This window comes from Marmota monax, unplaced genomic scaffold (genome assembly GCF_021218885.2).
Source record: "Marmota monax isolate L192 unplaced genomic scaffold, Marmota_monax_Labrador192_F-V1.1 WCK01_AAM20220418_F8-fsc00002, whole genome shotgun sequence".
In the NCBI taxonomy this organism is placed as follows: domain Eukaryota; kingdom Metazoa; phylum Chordata; class Mammalia; order Rodentia; family Sciuridae; genus Marmota; species Marmota monax.
Window position 1 is genome coordinate 36,523,541 of NW_026693571.1, and position 21,540 is coordinate 36,545,080.

A 21,540-nucleotide genomic window follows, 5' to 3' on the forward strand; every position below is an offset into this window, starting at 1 on the left:
TTAAGTTACTGGTTCCAAATTATAGCACATAATGAGGGTTGCCATTACGTGGTTGTGCTTCTTTCAAAAGGGTCAGACCTTGCCCTATTTCTTGTAGGCTGTTGGTGCCTGTATTACCAAAATTTATTTTTCACACATTTGAGAAATGCATTTATTTATTTTGCTATGCAACATAAAGTTATCAATTCTAGGATATTACACAGGACATTCAATGAAGGGTATTGTAAAGTTAGCAGGAAACCTTAAATGGCACACTAGTATTACAAAGCTAAAGAACCAATGGAAAAACAGATGTTTGAAACACCTGACTTTCCATTTGTTTCTAAACTAAACCGCTATTTACAAAGAATGTGTCTGGGAAAGAGAGAGAGAAAAAAAATCCTGCTTTTCTTTTATGTTTAAACAATATTGGATAACAGTACAGTTTATACTATAAGTTGAAGAAGCTCAAAGATAAGTTCAAGAAACCACATAGGATGATTAAAATGAAAAGGTCACAAAGATAGAATTCACAGTTAATTCTTAGTTATGGCTTCAAATTGCTACTTTAACAGACACATTCATCCACATATCATTGGTTCAACCAACTGTCATCTAATACATATTTAATGAATAGAGACCTATTATGTGCTAAAGTATTGTTCCAGGTGCTGGGATAAAGCAGTGTTTCAAGTACATAGAGAGGGTCAGATTGTAATACTCTAATAAATAGATGAATAAAACAAGTTGATTTTAGGAACTGATAGACACTGAATAAAATAGGATGTGAGGCTATATAGTTTATGGAGGAGGGGCTCCTTGAAGTAGGGTGATCAGAACAGAACCCTCTAAACATTTGGCATCTGAGTTGAGACCTGAGTGGAAAAAAAAATAAAAATCCAGATCTTTGCAAAGGAGAAAAAAATAACTAGGGAAAGAAAGCTTTAATAATTCAATGACATCAAGATCACATAGAAGGCAGTATTGCTACTCTAGAGAGGTGGTGTGGAAGGAGTACAGTAAGGTGGGTACAGTCTCATAACTTAGGAAGGAATTATAAGCCAAATTATAAACCAAATATAATGGAATTATATTGCAGGTTCTTAACTGGAGGTAAAAGGACTTGAGGTACCTTCAATTTAGATGCTTGGTGGAGAACTACTTTAAAGGGGCCAGAGTGGAGGTAGGAAGGATTCCTCACTCACAGTGAGATGGCAGAGGATGAGGAGAAAGAAGACCCCAAAGATTCATACCAAAATTAATAGGTACGGAGATTTCATTGGTAAAAGGAAGCTGAACTTATTTTAATAATGTCTTCACTTGCATGCAACATAACTGCTAGAATGTAAATTGTTTTACTATTTTTGTCAGAGGTAAAGAAGATGGCATGGCTGTGGATTAACAATGTATATATGCCACTGAATATAAAAAGGCAATTTACTGGTGCTATAATGAACCACTATGCAAAGCTTTTGGTCCTCCCTAAAGGACAGAACAGTATCTAGGTAAATAATTCTTCCCTCTGGCCGAGATGTAAAATTGCAGAAACCATTCGCTAAATACGGTCGGCCATTCTTAAGAGGGCAGAGACTTCTTCCTCGGAGCATACTTTATTAGAGGCCATTCATCAATTTCAACCGATTATTATGGATAACTGAAAGGCAGCCTGAGACGACGGAGATTGACTGGCATTTACTTCTGGCTCAGCCAGCAGCTGGTTTTGAAAGTGGTTTCAGTAAGTGGCCTGCCCTGCGAACTTCCTTGCTTAGGGGTGGTGGAGGAGGTGGGGAGGCCTCAGCCACCGGTCTTTCTGCCCATTAATCAGCGTCATAAGACATCCTGCGTGTATTATGATGGCGCTGAATACATAAACAAGATTCACAAACCGAATCTATTGTCACTCCTGGTGGCAGAGGGGAGTGACAAGACGCTCACATGTCGCTGAATAGTAGCGCGGCATAATACAGCGTGGTTCACACCATGTGTGTCACATATTTATCGGGTTTTCTCGAAGGTTTTTCAAGTTCCTCCTTCACCCCCTTTGCAGGCATCCTGGATCCAGCTGTGCATCGGCCTTTGACTCCATCTGTCCTTCTGCTGGGGACGAGTCTTTCCTGCCAAACGGAAAATACAAGTTTGGCCCCCTAAAGTGATTATAATCCCCACCTTTGCTCATCCGGAGCCAGGCGTCAGGCCTGATGGAGGGACAGTCAAGACGACTGAAGGGAGAGGCGTGGAGAAGATGCTCGCTTCACCTCTCCACACCCACAGCACTTGGCACGCAAAACCTCGGCAGACACCCCGCCTGCGTGTCCCCGACCCGCCGGTCCCACTGTGCAAATCTCCTGGTTCTTTCCCATTTCGTCCTCCTCGGTCCTGCTGCAGAGCCTGGGCTCGCAGGTTGGAGTTCGCCCTCTTGGGAGCCGCGTCATGCGCTGGGAGGGGAGTGAGGCGGCAGAAGCCGGATCCAAGGGGGAGCTGCGTGGTCCTTCGCGTCCTGAGACGCTGCGATGAGCGACCGCCCCCGGAGCAGCCAACAGGGCCGCAGCCGGCCCGCCCCTCCCTCCTTCCCTCCCGCCCGGCGCCCTCACTCCAGGCCTCCCCGCCCTTACTCCACCCCCTTCCCAGCCGGATCCCCATCCTCTCCGTGCGTGCGCGCTTTAAATAAATTCCTCCTTTTTGGCAAAGGAAATAATGCACCTGACTTTACCAGGGGGAAACAACCAGCCGAGCAGAACAAGGAACAGATGTAAAATGAATAAAAGGAGAGAGAAAAAGAGATGAGACTCGTTTAAAGAAATCCAGGGGCTGAAGAGGTGGCTGCAGCGGCAGAACCAGCTACAGCTTTCCCATCTGTGTGTGCTGCAGGCAGAGGACGTTTGCACCAGTTGCTGATGTAACCCCGGGAACTCCTGGGTCTGTTGGTTTGTTTGCGAAAGTGTTTTCTTCTTTAGCTCAGACACTGAAAGAAGCTCCTGGATTTTTCCGCGATCCCGCCACAAGCTGGCAGTTATCCGGTGCCTTCTCGAGGAGGTCGCGGAGAATGAGCCCTTCTGGGAGAAAGATGGGAGAAGGGCGTCAGCAGCGGGGAGTTCCCGTCTGGGAGCGCCTACCGCTCGGCGGGAGGAGAGGGTCACCCCGAGGGATGCCGGGCGGTGGCAGCCGCGCCAGGGCGCAGCGCTCCCTGTTCGGCCTCTTGGTGCACGCGTGGTTGTGGGCGTCCTCGGGCTCATCTGCCCAGGTATTTAACCTCAGCCTTTCCGTGGACGAGGGGCTTCCGCCGGACACACTGGTCGGTGACATTCGGGCCGGGCTGCCAGCCGCTCAGCAGCAGGAGGGGGGCGGTTTCTTTCTGTCGGAGGACTCTGATGACTCTCCGCTGCTGGACGACTTCCACGTGCACCCGGACACCGGCATTATCCGCACAGCCCGGTGCCTGGACCGCGAACAGCGGGACCACTACAGCTTTGTAGCTGCCACTCTGCTGGGCGCTGTGGTGCAGGTGGAGATCCGAGTCGATGACGTGAATGACCACTCGCCCCGTTTTCCCCGGGACTCGTTGCAACTCAACGTATCCGAGCTCAGCCCACCAGGTACTGCCATCCGCCTGCCAGGTGCCCACGACCCAGACGCCGGGTTGTTCAGCACACAGGGTTACACCTTGGTGCAATCATCCGACTTGCCTAAGAACCCCGCAGGACCATTCTTCCAGTTGCGCTATGGGACTCCGGGGCCACCACCATCGCTGCCCCTGGAACCCCTAGACTTGGTGCTGCTGCGGCGCTTGGACCGCGAGGAGCTGGAGGCACACGAGCTGTTGATTGAAGCATGGGACGGTGGCATCCCACGACGCACGGGTCGCCTGCGCGTGGAACTGCGCGTACTGGATGAGAACGACAACCCGCCAGTTTTTGAGCAGGGCGAGTACCGCGCTGTAGTACGGGAGGACGCCCAGCCGGGCGCTGAGGTGTGTCGTGTGCGCGCCACAGACCGAGACCTGGGACCTAATGGCCAAGTGCACTACAGAGTCCGCGCCCGGCAAGTGCCCGGGACCGGTGGAGGTAGCGAACCAGTAGGCAATGCGGCCTACTTCACTGTGGAGGAGCTGAGCGGCGTGGTGAGAGTGCGGAGACCTCTAGACCGCGAGACGCAGGCCTGGCACCAGCTGGTGGTCGAGGCTCGAGACGGAGGCGCAGAGCCTGAGATCGCCACGGTGCGCGTGTCCATCGCGATACTGGACGTGAATGACAACCCACCCACTATTCACCTGTTGTTCCTTACTGAGGGAGGCGCGGCCCGTGTCTCTGAGGGTGCTGGACCTGGCGATTACGTGGCTCGCGTCTCCGTGTCCGATGCAGATGGTGACCCTGAAAAGGAAGAGGATGCCACCGGGGAGCTTGGAGTGGGCCTTGGGGGAGGGAGCATCTCGCTGTCCTTAGAGGGTGGGGAGGGAGCCTTTGCGCTGCAGCCAGGTGGACCTCCAGGAGTATTTTTCCTTTGCGTTGAGGGGCCCCTGGACAGGGAAAGCCGTGATCTGTATGAGTTGCGACTAGTGGCCACTGATGCGGGGTCTCCTCCGTTGAGCACGGTGGAGACTCTGCTGCTCTGGGTCGCTGACCTCAATGACCAGCCGCCTCACTTCACCCAGGAGCATTACCAGGCCTCTGTGTCCGAGGCTGCAGCCCCGGGCACTGCAGTAGTATGGGTCAGCGCCTCGGATGAGGATGAGGCTGGCACTGATCACTCCCTGCTGCGCTATGCGCTGGTCCCACTCTTGGCTCCCTGCAACCCAGAGGCCCTGCCGCCCAGCGCAGAATGCGAGCCTTCATTCACCATCAATCCAGAAAGCGGTGTGATCAGCACTATACGAACTCTAGACCGAGAGACCCAGGAGACTGTAGAGCTGAGAGTAGTGGCCCAGGACCTTGGAGAGCCCCCACTCTCTGCTACCTGTCTGGTGACCATCACTGTGGATGACGTGAATGATAACGAGCCCATCTTCCGGAGGCAGGTGTATAATGTCACCCTTGCAGAGCATGCCCCAGTTGGACACTGCTTTCTGCAGGTGAGTGGACAATAGGCCTGCGGGTCAACTTGGGGGTCCTGCTGCGGGGTAGGGGATGGAGAGGGTGCGAGTCTGCCTAGGGAACTGTGATATGATTGTATCCTGGACCATAGGCTGTAGATCCCTCTCTACAGGAGATGAATGTATGCCTTTTGATCACTGACTCTTTCTACCAGAGTCATGGCTGTATGATCTCTAAGGTCCTGACGGGCATTTGAATCTTGATGGAAACCCAGTTTTCTTCATGTTGGTGTGTGCACCCACATCAGTTTGGGAGGAACCACCCAATTCTAAGCCGTTTAGCATGCAATAGGCACTGTTTCACATTTTTTTGGAGCACCCTTTTATGGCATATTAAGGCTACCATAAATGAGTTTTTCAAATGATCAAGGGTATTATGTCTTTAAACACTGAAACTGTTTTGAGTAACCATCTCCAGAGATTCCTTCCACATTTTCCTACCTTCTTTAGAAGCTTACAAAGTTGGTTGACGACTTAAAGTTACCTTTTTAGTGTCCTTTGTGGGTTGAGAGTGTTTCAGGATGCTGAGACATCAATCATCCTTAATAAAACTGGGGCTGTATACATTGCTTTTTGATTTGGGTGTGTTGTCCTTTGGAGTTCATCTGATCTGAACTTCATTGTTAGAATGTACTACTTTGCCCCATTCTAGGCACCCCTCCCTGTTGCTTCCCATTGCCTATTTGTATTTCATTACCTAGTGTGAGGTAACCAAATATTTAAGCTTGACTTATTTACTCCAAGACAACTTGAGTAAATAAATAGAGCCTGGTGAAGTTTTAGTTACCTCTCAGCCTGGATTGTTTTCAGACCTGGACTGCAACCTCTACCTTTTGGTTCTCAGGCAGGGTGAGGGTTTAGCTTTATAAATTATGTCTCAAATAATAATGTTTTGGTAAGTAGGTGCTAACATATTATAAAAATCAGTTTCATAAATGCTTCTATCTTTTTAATCCTTTGGGTATGTGGTTAAAAAAAATCACCATCCCTTTTTCTAGTGTGATTGGATAGAGTTGCTAGGTTATTAAAAGGTGACTTGAAGACTAATTAATGACTGCTGCTAAAGCAGATAAATCCACAAATATCAGTGACTAATACAATTAAAATGCATTTATCTCTCAAGAAGAATCCAATGTGATGTAGATTGGCTGCTTATCCTTCATTTAAGATGGAGCTAGATCTGGGAATGACTTATATTATTTCCACCAATATGGAATTAACCAGAGCTCAGCCATGTGGTCTCAGGTCCTGCAAAGGAGGCCAAGACATGGAGAAGAGCCTAAGGACTCCCAGTGTCCAAGGATTTTTTGGATTTCTAGAAATGAAATCATAACAGGTGAAGGACTGAAATGATGTGATTTCCAAGATTTTTTTTTTTCCATCTGGAAGCCCCTAGAGATCTGCGTCTGAAAATGGTACAACTTGGCTCCTTTGAAATAAAAGTAAGCAGGATGAATGAACTGTGATCTTCACGAGAACCTATCTTTAGTGTCATTTCTAAAACTGTGAGGTCTGAGATGTCAGTTTATCCTATTATAGTAACTCGGTATGTGGTGGAATCCTTATGGTGAGATGAACTTGGCTTTAGTGGAGGGCTACATCTTCAACAATTTCACAAAACCTTGCCAGGTTGCCAAGCATTGCTGCTACAGACAGCATTAAATTGTGCTGATTAGAGCTTCTGGAAATTCCAGGAATCTAACCCTTCAAGAAATGCATAAATCCTCTTATTCACTGGGCTCTGGGGTCCCCTTCCCAGCAGCTGTGTGAACTTTCTGTGTTCCACACCCCACCCCCCACCCTCCAGCAGACTCTGGGGGGTCACTCTCACCTGACTTCCAGGTAAGCTACACAGGAGTATTTTTTATCTATCTCCTTATTCTTTCAATCTTTCTTTATACAAACTTAGCAAAAACTGATCTCCGCATTTGTCCCTCATGCTCTCTCCTTTCTTCCAAAGCTCTATTTAATGATATTATATAAATATTTTATCGCTGTGCATTTTTTCCCTTGTTCTCTACCAATCCCCCCGCCCCTTTAGACCTCATGCCTACTTAAGTCTCTTTTGTCAAAATCAAAGAAAAAACAAAATGAGAAACAACAGGAGAAAGAAAAATTATCTCCTAGATGCCCTGTAAGTCATCTAATTAAACAAACAAACAAATAAACAAACAAAAACAACCCTTTAATCTTTGAGGTGTCTTGGTGGTTATTCTGCATCCACAATCCTTGAGTTTTTTTATTTTTTATTTTTCACTTTTACTGCTGCTTCTGTTGCCAACACAGTGCAGACCACCCCTCCCCTCAACAAGTGCAGGTTGAATTCTTTTATATTCTCATGTCTAGATTGGAACTTTCCCAAGATTGTAAATATAAAGGAACACAGGAATTAAATGAAAGATGACCAGGCAATCTATATCACATGAGATTCTTCTTGAGAGAGAAATACATTTTGATAGTATTAGTCACTGGTATTTATGGATTCATCTGCTTCAGCATTAATTAACCTTCAAACATTAATTAACCTTCAAGCCACCCATTAAACTCAGTGTCCAATCATGCTGGAGAAAGGGATGGAGGTTATTTTTACCCACCTATGAAAAGGACTAAAAAAATAGACGCGGTCACGAAAACTACTTTTACAGTATGGTATCACTTTACTTATCTAAAGCTTATTATTTGAGACATGATTTATCCAGAGTAAGAACCATTATCAGTCTGGAATAGGTAATCTCTAGTCCCAAAGAATTTCTATAACTTTTGCTATAATTTGGATAAGTATCCTCAAAAGAATTGGTTCTCAGCTTTGCAGTATTGGGAGGTGGTGAGACTTTTAAGAGGTGGGACCTAGTGGGAGGTCTTTAGGTCCTTGGTGCTGTGACCTGGGATGGTGGGATTCAGGTCTTTCCCTGACCTCACTTGCCTGACCTCACATCAGGTTTTCCTCTGCTGTGCACTGTTACCATGATGCGCTGCCATTGACCCAAAGCAACAGAACCAATTGGTCAAGAACTGTAAACTGATCTCAAATAAAACTATTCGCTTAGTTTATTCTGATAGTATCTGTTGCTGGCAATGCAAGATAGTATCTGTTGCTCAGGTATTTGGTATAGAAAAGGAAAGCTGACAAACACAATTTTGACAGGCACTAGCCTGGATTTCTTAATTCCTTTCTTCCTACCCACTCGCTCCCACGTGGAAAGCCTCTTCACAACTCACCTCTCAGGGGCTCCTTTCAATCTCTTGATGCTTTTATGGTCTAGATGGAGAGTGTTTCTACTCTGCAGACAATCAGGGGTTTCCTCAGTTATAATGTCTTATAATAATAATCGGAAAGATTCCCCTTTCTTCAGATTACTGCTAAAACGGCTAACTTCAAGCTCTAGGCAAGACCTCCACCCTCCAATGTGTGAGCTAATGTTTTGCATTTTATTTGCATGTACATTTGATTTATTGTAAAGTTTATTTCCTCAATATATTTTATAACTGATTCTTTGGAATTTTATGGTCCTGCCTGCATTGCTTGTCCTGTAGTTTTGGTCCCCTTCACCTTAACACTAACATACTTTCATTGTTTAGCTTACATACATATTTATAGAATTTGTACCAACTTTGAATTTTATATAATTGTATAACCTGTATGTTTATATTATTTTGCCTCCTTTAAGAGGATCCAACCTATCCTTGCACTGGAAATGTAAAATTTCCACAGCAGTCGTCTGCTCTCGTTTCCAGAATTTGTCTAGATCACCTAATGATTTTCATCTTTGCTAGGTATCTGGGTTAACACCTTAGTTCCCAGTATGTGCTGTAGATGCCCCTGGCTGTAAGGACTTCTTTTAGTCTCTCTGGATGGATTTGGATGCCATTTTTTTCCACCACTTAAACAATTGAGTGTTTTATCATCAGATAGAACTTGATTCGATTTTTTTTTCTCATTTTAGAATTGGTACATCACAGTTGTGCATACTAGTGAGATTTGTTGTTACATATTTGTGTATGCCCACTCAAGTGTCATTTGCTATCTTTCCTTTCTCTGTCCCCAGAAAGCACCCAATTGTTGCCCAAAACCAATCAGCTGGCTTGGCTTGCTTTTTCAGCTTGGGGAACATAATCAGATAGTATTAGGATATGTAATAACAGGATGGGATAACCTAGAATCTGTGGGATGTATTGCTGGCTCCCATCAATATGTAACTTGACAGTTGCTTTGTCTAGCTCTTTATTCTTTAATTAAAGATGAATGACTTTACATGAAAGAGTGTTCATAGCTTTGAAGGTTATGTTTAGGCACTATGCATCGATGACAAATATGGCCTATGAGGTCAAGGTGCCTGAGTTTGAATCTCGGCTCCACTGTTTACTAGTCATGTCATCTTTAACATTGCCTCCATTTCCTCCTCTACAAAATATGGATAGAAGTAGTGTTGGCTTCATACAGTTATTCTGTGGATAACGAATTAATACATGTATGTTCTGAACAATGCTTGGCTCATAGTAAGTGCTCAACACATGTTCTATATACAATTAAACTGTAGTAAGCCAGAATTCTGGAAATGATGAAACTATTGCTAAAACTTTTTTTTTTAAAAGAAAGATATTTTGTCTGATAGAACAAAAAGAAGGACTAATAAAAATGGCATTTCAAGTAGACATTCCCTTGCATTGAAAGATGGAAAAATGAACAGAGATTAGTTTAAATTGGATTTTAGGTTTTTAGTTAAATATATATATTTCTGTCAATGCAAGATAGTATCCGTTGCTGCTGGCTCTAGAAGTTTGTAACATGTCCTCATAAACGATGTCACCTGTCTTAAGGAAGGTTCAGAGGATCTCTTGGTAGTGATTATTTGGCAAAACAACTGCAACTATAAAAACTCTCCACAGATCTTAGGGGACTAGGTAGTGTGATCTAAGTTGGCATGGCATGGTGGTCTTGGCATGGTGGGTCATTTATCCCCAGGGGTTCACTTAGGCTACTACACACCTGTGTTAAACTTAGTGTCAGCACCTGTGCCTCCTTCAGATATGCAGGGCATGATTCTGTTCTGTAGGGTGTCTTAATGTCTTTTATTCAGTTTATTGGTTATTATTCTTTGGAATCTTTTGTTGAGATGGCATTTAATTAGTGAGCACTTTATATGGAGTTCCGTTGTTTTTCTGGTCATAGTGTCTCCTCCATAAAATGTCACAATTCTCTCTCTCTCTCTCTCTCTCTCTCTCTCTCTCTCTCTCTCTCTGTGTGTGTGTGTGTATAGAAATGTGTACTGCATTTTTAGGCATAATCAGCTTTATAAGAGAATAATTTGGAATGGGCTTTGGGAATCTGTGACCAGTAAGATTTTCTTTCTCTGAAGATTAAAATCTGACAATAAATTAATTTGATTAACAACTAAACACCAGACTTCTAGTAATAGGCCCCTCACCTTGTAAATTATAAATTAAAATAGTGGAAATAGTGGAAATACTTTCATAGCCCCTTAGGGAAATTATGCTAGAACATTTTTATAAATGCCAGGTTATTTAATTCTTACTGAATTGAAACCTTCATGTAAAAGGAATATGTATGTACTTGGTGGTAAAAGTGGATCTGATGAACACCATCACATCACAGGTATGAATTAAGTAAAAATCTATTCAGTCCATGGAGATCTTGGATTGGAATAATCCTGGTATGTCTTGTTCTTGTAGTGAAGTCATGGGAGGGGATAACCATGAAGGACTCGCTGTGTTTGCTTATTATTAGGGAAGTATCTGGGAGATAGGGAATGGTTATTATTATTTTTTTTAGCAGGTAGTACCAGGGATTGAACTACATCCCCTGTTTTATTTATTTATTTATTTATTTTTACCTTTTGAGACAGTGTCACACTAAGTTACTCAGGGCCTCACTAACTTGCTGTGGTTGGCTTTGAACTTATGATCCTTCTGCCTCAACCTCCCAAGGCACTAGGATTATAAGAGTGCTCCACCATGCCTGGCATATGGAAGCTTTCTGAGTATAGACTGACATATGTATAATAAAGTTTTAGGAAAATTTGTGTTGAATTACAGAGTAAAAAAGAAGAAAGCAGGAAAATCAGGTAGAGGGTCCTGAGACTTGTCATAGGACATGTTCAGCCGTGAACTAGGGGAATGTTGGAGAAGTGTAATGAAGGCTGGCCTGAGAGGCTCTATAAAGGGAGAATTAGCACAGCTTAAATGAGGTGTGAGGGGAGAAATGTTGGAGAAAGTCAAAGAGGATGTATATTTTGAGTCGGGGTGAGTGGGAGGAACAGGAAAAGTGGAAGGTGAGAGTTTTGGAGAAGGAGGCTCACTCAGCTGAGTTTTGAATCGTTTGGATATGAATTAGTGGCCAGTAGCCCAGGAAAAGGTATCTCAGAGGTTGCTTAGAGATTCAGAACTACTTTCAGGAAGGAGACCAAGGTGGGAGATACAGACTTAGAAGTTGTGCCGTACTGTGGAGGTGATCACTGAAGCCATGAATGTGAACGTGGGGCCCTCCTTCCTGTTTTCTATAGGCCTAGACAGTCTCTTTCACAGGGACTGAGGACATTGATGGTCTTTTAGGCTCTTTTGTCTCCATGATAGCTCTTTGCATGCAGGCAATCTACTCTTCCATTCCTCGAATGACCCAGTTTCCATGTCTTTTATTTTTGATCCTGCTCCCAGAACCTCATCTCCCAGGAACAGAGATTCTTGGATAACCTGGAATCTTCTAAAGCTGTTTCACCTCTGAAATCTCAACTCATATTTCAACTCTCTGATCACCGTCTCCTAGTCTTTCCAAGTATCTCAGCCTTTGGTTTTATTTCCTTTATGAAATCTGATTACCTTAAATGTCCCTTACTTTTCTGTCCTTGCATCTAAGTCCCTTTCTTGCTTCAGTTCCTCCTCTGTCTATCCCAGACTTCTCCACTCACCAAATTAACCCTCCATCTTCCTGAATATAGATCACTGTTAAACTAGATCAGTCTAGCTATATGCTGGATGTGCTCTGTATTTCTGTGCCCACCTGGGACTGTGCAGGATTGCTGGAGTAATTATGAGTGATTCCACTCAGGTTGGTTCCAATCAGCGTGTGGCGTCAACCAGGCCCTGGTCTCTACTGGGTAATTTCATGGTATTCACCTTAACCATTTCTCCCACGACTTCATTCTCTTTCAGTGTCATATCTTGCTACCTTTATTCTTTAAAGGTAATCATGCCTCTTATGTTACAGAGCCCAGAAGGTGAAAACAAGCTTGTGTCTTTACTTGCAATTATCAGAACTTTGTCTCTGTACCATCTGGTCCCTAAGGACTAGGTGATTAGGTGATTCTTCCTTATCCAAATCAAACCCATCCATCCATCCTCCACATTTCACCTCCCCCATCTTCCCTGACATTGCTTCCTAATGATTTCTTGAACCTCCATCTTTGACCTCTGTCTCTAGACTTGTTCCTGCTCTTTAGCATGTAATATGCTGCTCCCATTATTTGATGTATTTGCAAAGCAAGACTGTGGGCATCTTATTTCTGTTTGCTCAGTTTCCTTCTTCAGTGGCCTGTAATGACTGACATCAACTGCCTGCTGGCCTGTTTTCATTCAGGCTGGGTCATATGGGAAGACCCTTCCTACTCAAAGAAACCTGTGCTTCTTGTATAGTGTGTGTCCTCTTTCCAATGGACTTAGTACCCTGCTTCATCTCTTGAGCAGAAAGAGTCTTCTTCCACATCGACTGGTGTCAAGAAGGGAAGAAAATGCTGCTGCTAAAGTATAAGAAATGACTCATGAGAGTTGTTATTGCCCATTTCTTAATGTTACATCTCATAATTGATGGGAACCATCCACTTTGATCTTTTATAGAAGAAGAAATGTTTGAATCAATTAGGATAAGATGTCCACTGCATAGACAAAATAACTTAGTAATTATGGATTATGATTTAAATAATCTTGCTGCTTTTACTTTTTTACTGGATGGCTTTTGAACTGACTACACATGTCTTTCTAGGCAGTAGGATGCCGTGTCTTTCTTAACAGTTCTGTTTTAGATTTCCTTTTAAAAGCCCAGACTGTTAACTTCATTTTAGGTTTTACCACTTTCCCATAAACATGTAGCTCTCAGATAGCTCACTGATGAAGTGTGTGAAAGCTCTTTGGTAGAGAGGATGGAAGAAGTTTGGTAGGAAATAATAATAATTATTTCCAGGTGTTCTTGCTTTGGACAGAAGAGCCATCTATTGAGTAAAAACTCACACTTTTGAGTCAGACAAACATGGATTTAAATTTCAGCTGTCACTTAGTAACTGGACTTTAAATAAATTTCCAAACTTTGTAAACCTAATTTTTCTCATCCAGAAAATAGGAATGACAATAGCTACCTTCTAGGGTTATTGTGGGGGTTTAGTGAGATGATGCACATTCAATATATACAGCTTTGACTGACAAATGGTAAATGCCCAAGAAAGTGTATCATTATTTGTATCTTCACTTGAGTTTGATTCAAAGTGAGGAGCTAAGAGAGAGTGAAAGAAAGAAATATCAATCAAGAAAACCAATGCCTAGTCATGTTAAATGGCTAGAGATATGACCTTGAACCTGAGTTGACCCTTTAGGAAGATGCATTGTCTTAATTCAAATCCAGAGATTTAGTTCCAAATTTAGCTAGGGTCTTACCAGTTACATAGAAAATATATGAACCTTGACCATGCCTTGGCTCTCATGGTTAAAGTAAAGACTAGCAGCGTAGCTTGGCATCTTCTCTGGCATCTGCCACTGATCATCTCTGGGACACTTGGCTGTCCATGCATCTGTTACCCTGGGTGCTTCTCTGGTCTTCTAAGGTAAAGGATATTTCCCAAGATGGAGGCAATGTCAGACTTAGTCTTGTAGCTCTTTGACTCCTGAGATGAAAGTGAGCCAAGTAAAAGAGAAAAATATTGACTTCCTAGGATTGTGACCAACTTATGTCATCATTGTTTATTGGTTATTCTGAGAGCTGCTCCTTCCCATTTGGAGTAGAAGTGGGATGAAGAAGAGACAAAGATACTTTGAGTTTCCCTTTAATAAAGAAGAATAGGACCATTAGTAGTGCCCTCTAACAGACATTTATTGAGCATGGAGCTAATAAAGTCATTGAATAACTTCTTTTATTGGAAGCAATTTACTAGCAGAAAAAAAGGACATCAATTAAAACTTATTTGAATACCTCTTAAAGAAAGCTGAACAACACAAGCCATTCCTTAAAAACCCTTTCACATATTAATATGGGAAAGTTTAAAAATATTAATATAAAACTTTTCAGTTGTATTTTTTATGTGTTGTGTATATGCTTGCTACTTTGACATGCCTCACGCAATCAAGTAAATTGTGTATTTGTACTTACTTTATAGAAATTGAAACCCATGTTTTCTATTTTAAATGATTGTAATGATTTTAATTGTTCAATATTTGCTTTGATGATATCAATGGTTTATTTCATACAAAATCCTGAGACAGGCAAATACCATTCATTGATGCTTTTGGGAATTGTGTTGTGGCCAAAAGCAAGAAAAACTGGTAGTATAGCTGTTTTCACGAGGACAGCAAAGAAGATAGAACAAAATAGAACTTGAGGCAATTTATAACCAGTTTGATTACTGGTGATACTCCATCCAATAATTCAGTTACTATAAGGAACTATCCTCTACCTTTAAAAGATCTTTTCTTCTCAGATTATTCTGGAAGGTTTTTGTTCTTTATTGAAAGTAACCATGTATGGTTATCCATTGCTATGGTTATGTTTTGGAGAGATTAAATATTATTTTTAGCCTCACTAACTGGATTTAGATACTATTTAATTTTGAACAGTTGTCTAGTTAGAAGCTACTCATGTTGTATATTCTGCAGAATTCTGCATTTGGAAACCCAGAGGAAGTTAGTGTTTATATAGAGATTGATTTGTCTAGCTCCTAAGAATATCTGTTATACAAGAACCAAGTTGTGAGGAAAAGAGTAATCTAAGCTTACGCACTGTTTACTCTCCTTTGAAGTATAGATTATTTTAAGTATGAACTGTTAAAAATAATACAAAAGCTGTCCTGTTACACTATGCATAAACAAGAACACAACCTTTCAGTGTTGGCAGACCTATTTCCTGGACTCATCTTGCAAGAATTTTTAGGGCACTTTTCTTGTGTAGAATTTCATTGTCATACTTGTGTCTAGTTTACTTCCATTGCCTCTATCACAAGAAGAGAGGTGACAGGAGGGGCAATTTATAAATTGGAGTTTGACAAGTCTTTTGCTTATTTGGTCACATTAAATATAAGATCTATGATTATTGTAGCATACTTTTAACATTACAAAGCAAATTCAGTAGATGGACCTTGAGTTTTAAATCTTAGCACATTTTATAGGAAAGAATTTTGTTTTGGACCATGGTAATATTCACAAAGAGGAGCGCAACTTTAACCTAGAGTCATAATATCTTCAGGCTACTTCATGATTTCTTCTCTAAATGTACTTTGACATATGAAATGTAGTTACTGCTTTTGTTTATAATTTGTGAAGATAACTTTTCTTTTTTCTTTAAATGAGAAAGTTAAACCTATTTCACATACAAATAAGGATCTTTTGAAAGGCTGCTTTTTCATTATATTTCAATTTTTTTTCTGCCTTATTCTTCATTTTCTGTTTATGAGATTCCAAGATCGCTTGCTCTGATGTCTGAGACTTTTTTTAAAAATAATTTTCCTTTCTATTCAGGATGGTTAGTATTTATTTCACTATCATGTTCCTTATCACCAATCTGCTGTTAATCCATCTGACAAACTTTTAATTTTTTTCATTTACAGAATTTCCAGTTTGGTCTATTTCGTAGCTTCTGTTTTTCTGCTGATATTCCTTATCTTTTCACTCATTACAAGAGTCTCTTCCTTTACCTTACATAGATATAATAGCTTCTTTAAAGGTTTATCTGTCAATTCCAAAATTTGACTGACCTCCTTTTTTTTTACTTGTGATTATATCACATTTCCTATTAATGCATACATTAAATAAATTTGCACTTATTCTTTTTTTTTAGAGAGAGAGAGAGAATTTTTTAATATTTATTTTTTAGTTTTTGGTGGACACAACATCTTTATTTTATTTGTATGTGGTGCTAAGGATCGAACCCAGCGCCCTACGCGTGCCAGGCGAGCGCGATACTGCTTGAGCCACATCCCCAGTCCTGCACTGTATTCTTGATACGTTATGCATGTCATGTTGTGGAGACTCTAGATTCTGTTGTCTTCTGAATAGTTTTAATATTTTTGTTTTAGTAGGCAATTAACTTGGTTGGGTCATAACTGCAAACTCTGACTCTCAGGCACCTGTGCAAATCCCATTTCAGATCTATTTTTTCTTAACTCGATGTTTGCAATCTACTCCATGCACATGAAGCTAGGGGTTAGTTAAAAATTGGGGCACATCATTTACAGAATTTGGGCCTTTGCCATTCCTTTCTGGGATTTCCCTCTTACCTACTCTGTTTAAAGATTCTTCAGAAAGACTCTGTGTTTCTATTGAAGCTTTAGCTACACTGCATGGTGCTGTGATTGATGCCCACTTAACATTAACAGAGAAAGAAAGAGAGAAAGAGAAAGAAAAGGAAGAAGAGAGAGAGAAAGGAAGGAAGGGAGGGAGGGAGGGAAAGAGAGAGGGAAGATGGGAGGAAAAAAGTAAAGAAAGTTCAAAATATGGGAAACTCACTCCATCTCAGTCCATTTTGCCAATTTTTGACCCTTTGTGAAAATCTGACTGCTTTGATTCAGTCCTTATAGACTTTAAGATTTTTTTTCTATATTATTCATAGTTTACAGTTGTTCCATGCAGGAGGTTAGGTTTGATAGGCATGTGCTTGGCCAAACCAGAAGCAGAACTCCTGATTTTTTCTTAAATTTCATTTTTTTAATTCAATAGGATTCAGAAGATTAAGACTTAATAGTAAGAGCTCTTTGAAAATTAGGCCTGCAGAATTTTACTCTATTTACAATATATTAGGTTATTATTCAATTGCAGCTATTTTGTAAAGCAGCAAAGAATTACTGATTCAGTGTTTCTTGGATTAACTAGAGCTAATAGTAGTAAATGTCAACAGTTTAAAATCATATATTTCAGCTTTACCCAGGGAAAACAGGTAATTTTATGTATTTGTAATTTTCAAATTTTGGCTGAAAACTGATAGTCCTTCACGACAAAGTAGAAACAGAAATCAATTCTGTGAATTTGCAGATAATATTTCCCACCATGTTTGTATTTAGTCGAGTCATGTAGGGAAAATCATTCACTGTGACCCATCTGAGCAAAAATGGTCCTCTGAAAGCTCTGTCCAAATGCAAAGAATCACCTAAGATTGTCACAAATCATTAAGACTAAAATTTAATATTCCAAAACCCAAACCCAAACCCAAAACCTTTTATCTGAGTAGAACTTCATTTTGCATTCCTACCCCTCCTTTTTTCTTTTTTTAGTGAATAAAAGCTCTGGAGCCCCCATATCTCAATTGTCTTTTACTAAGTACATTGTTCTCCTATCACATATCAGGTAGAAGATGACATTTCCTTTAATAATTCCTTCCCTTCAAAGTCATCTGTAACACAGTTCTGATTATATTACTCATGCTTAAACTTTGCATGGCTTTGTATTGCTCCTAAAATCAAGTTCAAAATCCTTTCCAAACCCATTCTATATGCCTCTCTGCCCTTGTTCTGAGGACCTCTCTTGCACCCTTCCCTATATCATGAGGGTACCATGCTCTTCCTCACCTCAGGCCTTTGCTCTGTGTCCTGGAATGATACCACTCCCAACAGTCATATGTTGAAGCGCTTACAACCCAAAGTAATGGGATTTGGATTTGGGGCTTTTGGGAGGTAGGTTGTTAGGTTTAGACAAGGTCAAGAGGGTTGGGCGTAAAATGGGATTAGTGTTTTTATAAGTAAGAAGAGGAAGAGAGCAGAGTTCAACTCTCTCTACCACATGAGGACACAGCAAGTAGGCCCTCACCAGAATTCAAACATGCTGGCCCCTTGATCTCAGCCTCTGGCCTCTAGTACTCTGAGAAATAAATGTCTGTATTGAAGTTTCTATGGTATTTTTTATGGCGGTCAAGCTGACTAATATACTCTTTCTGCGTCTTTGTGTGAAAGGTGCTATCCTTGTCCTCTCTGCCAGGGTTCCTCTCCCCCAGCTAACTCTTACTGGTTCCTTAAAAACATCATTCCCTTTGAAAAGCCTTCCTTGACTATCTGAGCACCCCCACTTGACCACTGCTAGTTAAGTCTCCCCTACATTATACACATTATGCAATGAATCTCTTTTGTATCTAGTACTCCTCGCCCGGATAACAGTTGTGCATCTGCTCCCTCGCTCTTGATAAACTTCAGGAGATGGTGACTGAGGCCTTATCTATCTTGCTTACGGCTAAGTGCTTGCAAAATTGCCTATCACACAATAACAGTAAAGTGTGTTCGATGATAAAATGAAATGATCTACATGGTAACCTCATAAGTGAGCATTGACTGCCTCAGTGACTGGGCAGATCCTACAAGGTGACAGTGAGATCTGTCTAAAATCTTTCACGCTCTTATAACTTTCGGAAAGGCAGTGCTGTCAGCGAAATTTCTACCATAAACATTATAAAACAGTGAGACAGTTAATATCCTTTTTTAAAAAATGTTGTCATTTAGTACCAGATAGACCTTTTCATTTCATATGAAAAACATGATCTTTGTCAGCACCTCTTTTTAACTGTCAGAATATGAAGCTATGAATGTTGCATATTAGCAGAAATATTACTAGAGTGTTCTTATTTCTCAAATGTCTGAAGTTAACAATCTGGTGTATGGCCCTGTAACCTGCTAAAAGGCATGCATATCTCTCACCCTTGTCCCCTCTCAAATGGGGTAGCTGGTTGGAGAAGATAGCCATATTTTAACTTTGTAGTTGATTCTGTCTATTCATAAACTTGAAAAATAAACAAACCAATTCAAAACTTAAAAAAAGAATAATGATAGTGGATGTGTTTCTGCTTGTTTCTGGAGGAATGCCAATTTCATGAAGCACTTTGCCAAATCCTTTTAAGTAGAATATGAATTGACTTATTAATAGTTATGTGCTCAGTGGGATACTGCAAGTGGAGAGTGAAGATAGACTTGAATCTATTTGGCTCTGCAGTTTTTAAGAAATTTAAATTAATTTTTCAACTGATATGTAAAAAAGAAAAATTTCACATATTAATGGAGGACCATGTGATATTCTTATACATGCATACATTGTATGTTTTTTTTGGTGGTTTTTCTGATTAGTCATACCATGTATGTTTAAATCAGGTTAAATCTATCTCTGAACATTTATCATTTCTTCACAGTGAAAACATTGAAAAATTCTTTCTTTAAGCTTTCTGAAATGTGCAGAACATTATCATTATCTGTAATCACTCTACTTTATCTATTTTCACCCTGCTGTGCAGCCGCACACCAGAGTGTCTTGCTTTTATATAACTCCAACTTGGTACCCATTCATCCCTCCCCTCTACTCTCAAATTCTATGAGATCAACTTTTTATGATTCCACATACGAGTGAGATCAGGCGGTAGTTATCTTTCTGTTCCTGACTTACTTGATAAAATATAGTGATTGCCTGTTCAATCCAAGTTGTCATGAGTGACAGGATTCCATTCTTTTTGTGGCTGAATCCTATTCCATTGTGTGTATGTACCCCATTTTCTTTGTCCATTTGTCAGTTATCATATACTTAGGTTGTTTTTCATTTCTTGTCTATTGCTGCAATGAATATACTGTCTTTTCAACATATTGGTTTTATTTCCTTTGGGTACATACCCAGCAGTGAGATTGCTGGATCATATTGTAGTTTTGTTTTTAACTCTTTGAGGTCCCGCCATATTGTTTTCCATAATGGTTATCCTAATTTGCATTCCCATCAACAGTGTGCACAAAATTTCCTTTTCTTCACATCCTGGCCAGCCCTCGTGAGAATACTTACTCTTATTGAAGTGATGCAATAGCCACTTGCTCATTGTGGTTTTTGATTGGCATTTCCCTGATGATTAGCTTCAGTTTTGCCTTTTGTCAGTGGTGTGCACTGGACCTCAATTTACTCATCTAGAAAATGGGATAATAATTCATTCTTTGAAGGGTTATTTTGAGAATCAAAGATCATATGCTGAAGGCACTAGCACATGTAAGCACTTAAAAAGTTGCAGCTATTTCTTACACATGGAGACATGGAAACTCAACCAGACATTGTTTGGAGACTGGGTTTTACTGAACTGGATGGTTTCTGCATGAAACAATATGGGAAACATTTAATACTCAGAGACACTAAACAGAATGTGGGCCCCCTTCTGCTGGATTAATTTTCCTTATTTACATTGATTTACTCTTCTTGTCCTAACAAATAACTGGATTGGACTTGGTCATGAATGATACATCCTAATCCTGAAGAAAACTAATTTAAAATATGGCTGCATTAAATGCAAAGTGTGTGGCTAATTTATTCCTTTAAGGTTTTAGCACTTTAAGCGTATCGACTAAATGAATCTACTCTTAACTTTATATTTCTCCAAGGATTAATTTATAGCCTTGATGGGAAGAACTCTAGAGAGTTCTTTTGATACTTTCATTGACAGATAAATTTTAAGATCTACAGCTACTCTGAACTATCAAGCCTTCCATTTAAATTGCATTTTTTCTCCTTCCTGATTTGATTGGGCTTGATGTGCTAAATTTTGAGTGAATATAAGAGGTTACAGAAGAAGTTAAGTACACTTGTTTTTTTGATGTTTATTAGCAATACAGAAACCGTTTATATAATTCCCTTGCTGAAAAAATAGCTAATGTGGCAATTACAATATGGTAATAGTAGTTTTAAACTCTAATAGTATATTAATTTTATTATAATTGGAGTATCAAAAATAAAATGATAACATAACTTTTAGCTTCACTGTTCTACTGATTTATAACTTAGAGAAAGCTGAAAAAAAGTACAGTATTAATAGAAAAATGTATTCCTTAATGAATATTTTTCCTAGAGAAGAAAACATGCTTGCAATAATAATTTGTAATAAATGTTTATTGAATGCTACCATCTGCCACGAACTGTTCTAAGACATCAGGATGAATAGTTTTGCTCTCATAACATTCCATGTCGAAGGTAATACTGTTGTCCCCATTTTTTGGATGAGAGAGTAAGTCCCTGTCCACCTTCGCCAGTGGCTTGGCCTGGAAACTTGCTGAGGTGAAGGCTTGTATGGAGGAGGTTTATTGGCCAGTGCTCTGGCCTCAACACCCAGACAAGGTGAGAAAAGCAGGCTTGGGCAGAGAGGAAAGTGAAACACCATATAGGTCCAGCCAATGACCTCAGCCTGTTCTCTAGGGAACTCTGGCTTGGATGCATCCCTCAGGGTGTTGAGTGTCATGGGTCTGCCCAAGAGGAAGGGGCATAGTCTGCTC

At 40.8% G+C, this 21,540-nt stretch overlaps 1 protein-coding gene across 1 annotated transcript in view; it reads left to right on the forward strand.

Moving 5' to 3' along the window:
* The first annotated feature begins 2,610 nt into the window (after positions 1-2,610).
* The window catches only part of Dchs2 (dachsous cadherin-related 2), a 259,692-nt gene continuing 240,762 nt past the window's right edge, over positions 2,611-21,540 (forward strand). Inside the window, exon 1 of the mRNA XM_046459227.2 lies at positions 2,611-5,044. Within this exon, the coding sequence (XP_046315183.1) occupies positions 3,023-5,044 (2,022 nt within the window). The 5' untranslated portion in view covers positions 2,611-3,022. The remainder of the gene's footprint in view (positions 5,045-21,540) is intronic.